General features: G+C 32.4%; 1 protein-coding gene across 1 annotated transcript in view; it reads left to right on the plus strand.

Annotated features, from left to right (window-relative positions):
* The window catches only part of LOC122258873 (uncharacterized), an 8,155-nt gene extending 1,665 nt beyond the window's left edge, over positions 1 to 6,490 (plus strand). The window contains exons 2-4 of the mRNA XM_043025144.2: positions 3,870 to 4,044; positions 5,260 to 5,364; positions 6,221 to 6,490. Coding sequence (XP_042881078.2) covers positions 3,870 to 4,044; positions 5,260 to 5,364; positions 6,221 to 6,235 — 295 coding nt within the window. The 3' untranslated portion in view covers positions 6,236 to 6,490. The remainder of the gene's footprint in view (positions 1 to 3,869; positions 4,045 to 5,259; positions 5,365 to 6,220) is intronic.
* The last annotated feature ends 317 nt before the right edge of the window (positions 6,491 to 6,807 follow it).

Genomic DNA, 6,807 nt, shown 5'->3' on the forward strand with positions numbered 1-6,807 from the left:
TTTGTTTGTTTTGTTTTTGTATATGCGGTTTATGTATACAAACACACACACGCATGCACATACATAGATACATACATACATACATACATTACATACATACATAAATACATACATGCATACATACATGCATAAATACATACATACATACATAAATACTTATATACATACTTCCATACATACATACATACACTAACACACACACACACACACACACACACACACACACACACACATCCCGCTTTTAATCCAAACAATATCGTTATCCGAAGCTCCCCGCTAACTCATACAATTTTTTTGAACCATTTTCTTCCTCCAACCTGTGGATATTTTTGTTATGTCCGTTAATGTAATGTAATGTAATGCTGAATAAAACATTGGATTGGAAACAGAGATTATAGAATTAATTTTCATCACAATATTCATTTTGTTATTATTATTGTTTTAGGATTTTTTTTTTATGCGGCGATTTGATATTGGTGAATAATTTACTTTACGTTCGTGTGTTTGTGTGTTTGTGTGTTTGTGTGTGTGTGTGTGTGTGTGTGTGTGTGTGTGTGTGTGTGTGTGTGTGTGTGTGTGTGTGTGTGTGTGTGCACGCGCGCTCATACATATATATTGCATATATATACACCTGCATAATAATACGTCTGCTTACATCCTCTAATTCAGAACTTAATGAACATAATCATTTCGCATTATGAAATATACAGATTTTGGGATAACTTCGTTTTTAATATGATTTTAAAAAATGTTTAACTCGTGTCTCTAAAGTCAACCCTTTATAGGAAACGCACAGTAATCATAGGTATTCATAGGTATACTCCCTATTACCTACTAGATGTGTATTAACATTGATAGAAAAATCTTTGATAAGTAAAGTACGGTTATTAAGAGTTAATGAATGTTATTTTTACATTTGATCATTGTTATGTTATGAAAATTATGTGGCTTTAGGCTTTTAGAAGTGATGATGATAGTGATGATAGTGATGATGATGATGATGATAGTGATGATGATGATAGTGATGATGATGATGATGATGATAGTGGTGATGAGGATGATAGTGGTGATGATGATGATAGTGATGATGACGATGATAGTGGTGATGATGATGATGATAGTGATGATGATGATGATGATGATAGTGGTGATGACGATGATAGTGGTGATGATGATGATAGTGATGATGACGATGATAGTGGTGATGATGATGATAGTGGTGATGATAGTGATGATTACTATAACAAAAGGAATGATACACAATGATGATAATGATGAATACATTAGCATCAGCTGTGTCACTGACGAGCAACTCAACATATTTTATCATATAAAAAGAACTGTAAGGTTTAATATTTTAACCAAACACGTCTTAATAAGCGGCTTTTATTTAATCTTTAATATTCAGAAGATGCTCGAACGAATACAGTCCGTGGTTGCTATATCCAAATATGACTCTATATGCATGAGGTCACAAAAAATCAACATTCACTTTAATCTAAGTACACATGGAACGGTCTAATATATCCCAAACATGTAATTATAAATTGGCTAAATAATTAAACATCAAATGAATAAGATATGTAAATCTAACGAATAGTCAAAATGATTAGGAGAATTAATTAAGTGTTAATCAAAACCCTGATTAAGAATTGATAAATGGCAGTTGATGATTATGATAAAGTAAAGATATATATATATATATATATATATATATATATATATATAATAATAATAATAATAATAATAAAAATAATAATAATAATGAAAATAAAATAATGTAACATAGATGATAAATTATATAAAACGGCAGTAGGAAAGTAATAGCAATAACGTCCAAATATTTGATCGCTATTTGTTATGGAAGCGGATAGAAATTATTGAAATAACCCTTATTAACTTGTAATTAAGAAAATAGGAAAAACATGTGATGTAATTAGGAAACATTGACTTTTTTAATGGGAATATATCGATGCAAATAATAATGCTCGTGATAATAACAGTGATAAGATTAATAATAATATCAGATTAATATTTAAAAGTTAGACGTGAAAATTAGGAATTAAAAATTGAGGTCAATATTTATAGAAGATATTTCATATGGAAAAGAGAAAAAAAATATTGGGAAAATGACGAAGAAAACACTTATTATCATCATATTGGTAGAGTGATCATAACCAAGTTTTAATAATCGGAATAAATAGAAAGAAATGAAAATAATCCAGATATTCAAATGTCTTCGGATTCAAGAAAACGTAGACGCTGGAGATAAAAGACCGTAGAGTTTTTTCTTCCTTTTTTTTCTTTTTTTTTCACTGTGCTTAACGGACAATAAACAATAGGAGGAATTTAACAGTATAATTAGTAGTTTGCTCTTCTTATTGGGAAATTATTTTCAGGTGATTAGGATATACAACGAAGAACTTTATGATAACGATAATCATACGAAAAGTGATACCAATGTTAATGATAATGATGAAGAGGATATTTATATAAGTAGCAACATTAATTATGATTGAATTAGTAATGCCGAGAATAATGAAAAAGGAAAATAATTAAGATAGATATAGTATCACAACTTTAATTAACTTCGTTAATTAATGATAATGATAATTATAATAATGACAACAATGATCACTATAATTTCAAAAATTATGGTACGTACGACAATGATATTTATTATGAAATTACTAACAAATATTGTCTAAATTATGTGTGTAAAAGATATAGAAAGATAAAGAGAGGGAGAGAAGGAGAAAAAAAAGATTGAAAATAAATGAGAAAATGGATAAGAAAGCCAGCCATTCACCATGCAATATTTTTCAACATAAACACCATTATGCACCATCACCTCACAAACTACTTCGCGAACCAATACCTACGCCACATATTGTCATTAGGCTATCAATATAAAATAGAAAACAAACAATACTTACACACAATACATGATAGGTAGGCTACAGCAAAAACCTACCGTAATGTCTTCTCATGAAATCATGAACTACTTTGCCATGTATCAGAGTTGATCAGGTGTCATGTTCAAAGTACCGGCGGTAACGGTACGGTACCCATAGTAGCTGAAAACGGTACTGGAAGTGAGGAAAGTGTTGATGTCACGCTTTTTTTTTTTTTTTTTTTTTTTTTTTTTTTTTTTTTTTTTTTTACTAAATTTCATCCGTGTATGGTTATCATTTCTAGAAGTTGTTAATGTGTTCGATGACCAAACTCGATTATCAAATGATTGTGATTGTCAAGCTGCCAGTTATCGAATGGTTATCATCACCAAGCTGTAAATTACCAAATGATTATCAACAGGAAGCTTGTAATTATCAATTAATGATAATCGAACTCACTGGCAATTATCAAATGATTATCACTAATCTGTCAATTATCCAAGAATTCTCAAACTAATCTGTCATGAACCTAATAATTATCCTCACCCAGCTGTCATCAACCATAACCAATCTACCAAATCCACTTCGCTTCGAAAAAATGAAACAATGAGAAAAAAAATCAAAATGATATATATATCCCAAGAATAAAATACATCGCAAAAAACTGAATAAAAACTAAAATTTCAAAAAGTATATCACAAAAAAGGAAAAAAGAATAAAGACACAAAATATCAAAGCAAAATATATCACAAAAACAAAACAGAAAAGATCATAAAAACAAAACACAAATGATCATAAAAACAAAATATATCACATAAACAAAACAAAACAAACAACACAAAAAAAAATAAAAAATATATATAAGAAAAAAAAAAAAAAAAAAAAAAAAAAAAAAACAAAACAAAAAATATCCCACAAAAAAAAGACACCCATGGCACCAGCACCCACCTAACGTCCCCCTCAATCCCATTCCAGGAGATACCCTCGCGTCGTCTACTCGATGCTCCGGCAAAGCGAGGAGGAACCAGAAGATGTCCTTGGGGAGATCCTCATCAACATCGGCTTGGCAACACCCGAGGACACGCGACCCATCACCCCGACGACGTCCTCAGAGACTTCGGAAACGTCTCCAGAGATGTCAGATCATGAGGTATCCTGTGGGAAGACTGGGAGAGGGGGGGGTAGGTCTGAGGGATGGGGGGTGGGGGGGTTGGAGGTTGTGTTAGTGTTGGAGAGAGTGAGGGAGGGGATGGGAGGGGGAGAGGGGAGGGAGGGAGAGGGAGAGGGAAGGGGGGAGGGAGAGAGAGAAAGAGAAGAGAGAGAGTGAGGGAGGGATGGAGGGAGAATGAAAGAGAGAGATAGAGAGAGAAAAAGAAGAGAGAGTGAGGGAGGGATGGAGGGAGAATGAAAGAGAGAGATAGAGAGAGAAAAAGAAGAGAGAGTGAGGGAGGGATGGAGGGAGAATGAAAGAGAGAGATAGAGAGAGAAAAAGAAGAGAGAGAGAGTGAGGGAGGGATGGAGGGAGAATGAAAGAGAGATAGAGAGAGTGTGTGTATGTATATGAGGGGGAGAGAGAGAAAGGGAAGAAAGAAAGAGAGTATGATCACCTGTTATGATAATAAAATTAACAATAATGGAGTGAAAAAAAATAATGATTAAGTGAAGTGAATAATATGAACTTCAAAATAAACACACTCATTTATAATAATATAGTACACGTACGACGCACTTTTTCGTACTTTCGGATGACCACATCTTAAGAATATATATTAACATTAAATTATTTTTTCCTCTGACATCCAACCATATACGTCCTTCATCCACGCAGAACCGTAATTTTTCTTCCAACAATCATATAGAGCCCCCCCCCCACCCACACAAACATACACAGACATATATATTTTTTCTTCTTTTTCTTTCTTTTTTTTTCCTTTTTTTTCTAATTCAGACAGGAATTTTTGTCAATAAACATACAACTATATTATTTTCTAAAACATTTCTGACCACACATACACTCATACACAACTGTTATTTTTTTTATATACATTTACACACAGCCACATTATTCCTCACACTCACACAAATTATATTCTCTATCGAAATCTAACCACATTCATCCAAACATTCAAAAAAAGGAAAAAAACAAACATAATTACTTATACACAATATTATTTTATACATCCACACGCGACGTACAGAGATATATCTATTGACCTCAGAACTCACATTCATCCTACATTCAACCCCCCCCCCCCCCCAAAAAAAAAAAAAAAAAAAAAAAAAACGCAAACACACAAAATGATTACCTGCATTCACACACAACGCCGAAAGCTGATTGGTCATGTATCCTTCCTTATACCCACAGGTGAGCGTCAACAGTTTCGACGGGTCAAGATTTACCACGATCCCACTAAGGTCAGATGAGGCAGCCAGACGTCTCATGGCCCCGGAGTGTGAGGAGTCAGATGAGGTCAGTCTTGCGTCCTTATCGAGTCTTTTATGGTCTTGCCAAAATGTAACTCATTCTTTTTATATAATATACATATATATATTGTTAGAGTAAAACTAGTTGTTTGTGCACTGAGTTGTGTGATGTTTGAGCTTCGTTTGATGTTTCATAGGAAGATTTGGGAAGTTTTTGTATATGGTTGGTTGACTGGTTGGCTGTTAATTAATGGTGGTTGGGTCACTTATTGTCTCATATTATTTTCTTTCGTCATAAGAAGTGAATGGGATTTTGTTGATTGGTTGTTGATGTAGAGTGCTATACTTGCCTGTTCTTGCCTCGTATTTATCTATCGTTGATAGAGTGAAGAGGAATATTATTGATTTGCTGGTTGTTAATATTGGTTGTCAGAAGCACATTTTTCCCTCTAACACACACACACACACACACACACACACACACACACACACACACACACATATATATATATATATATATATATATATATATATATATATATATGTACATATATGTATATATATATACATATATATATACATATATATATACATATATATATATATATATATATATATATGTATATATATGTACATATATGTATATATATATATATATATATATATATACATATATATATACATATATATATATATATATATATATATATATATATATATATATATATATATATCAGCAATTTTGAATTTATTAGACTAATTGCTCGAAGAACAGTGAGAGTAAATATCGAACAAACAATAAGAAAACTGGACATTGGTATCACTAACCGTCATTTTGTTATTGGCAAATAAGTATTTACAATTTCCTTATTTTATATATATATATTTTTTTTTCTTTTCAGGAGCTGCTACAGTGAGGAACCTCCCTGGTTAACATATCGTGGTCTTCTGTCAGCTTCAATGGCGAATCTGCATCAGAAATCTTGAGTCGCCATTTTTTTTAACGAAAAATGGAATTCTCAAGTACGTTTCCCTGCACAAAGTATATTTTGTGGTGACTGTTTGTACCCGAAATGTAGATGAAGAAATGAGAAGAAGAGGAAAGGAAGAAGTAGAAGAAAGAGGGTGGAAAAAGGAACAGGAGAAAGGAAGAAAGGAAAAGGAGAAGAAAAGAATAAGAAGAAGGAGAAAAGGGAAAAGAAGAGAATAGGGAGAATAAGAAGGAAAGAAAATATAAAAATAGACAATAAAAGAATAGGACGAAGAAGAAAAGATAAGAAAACCGAGGGAAAAAAGGAAAACAACGAGGAAGAAAAGGGTACTCCTTACATCTTGGCGGGAATAACGGTTTCATTTTTCGAAAATATCCTAAGGAACAGTGTCCATCATCCCTGCAACTTCTTACTTTCACCATCCGTCCTAAAAGGATATCCTTATTATTCCACATATATAAAGGATCGCAGTGACAAGTGATATACATTGGAATTTT

This window comes from Penaeus japonicus, unplaced genomic scaffold (genome assembly GCF_977035675.1).
Source record: "Penaeus japonicus unplaced genomic scaffold, GWHDUDI00000001_assembly GWHDUDI00000032, whole genome shotgun sequence".
NCBI lineage: Eukaryota > Metazoa > Arthropoda > Malacostraca > Decapoda > Penaeidae > Penaeus > Penaeus japonicus.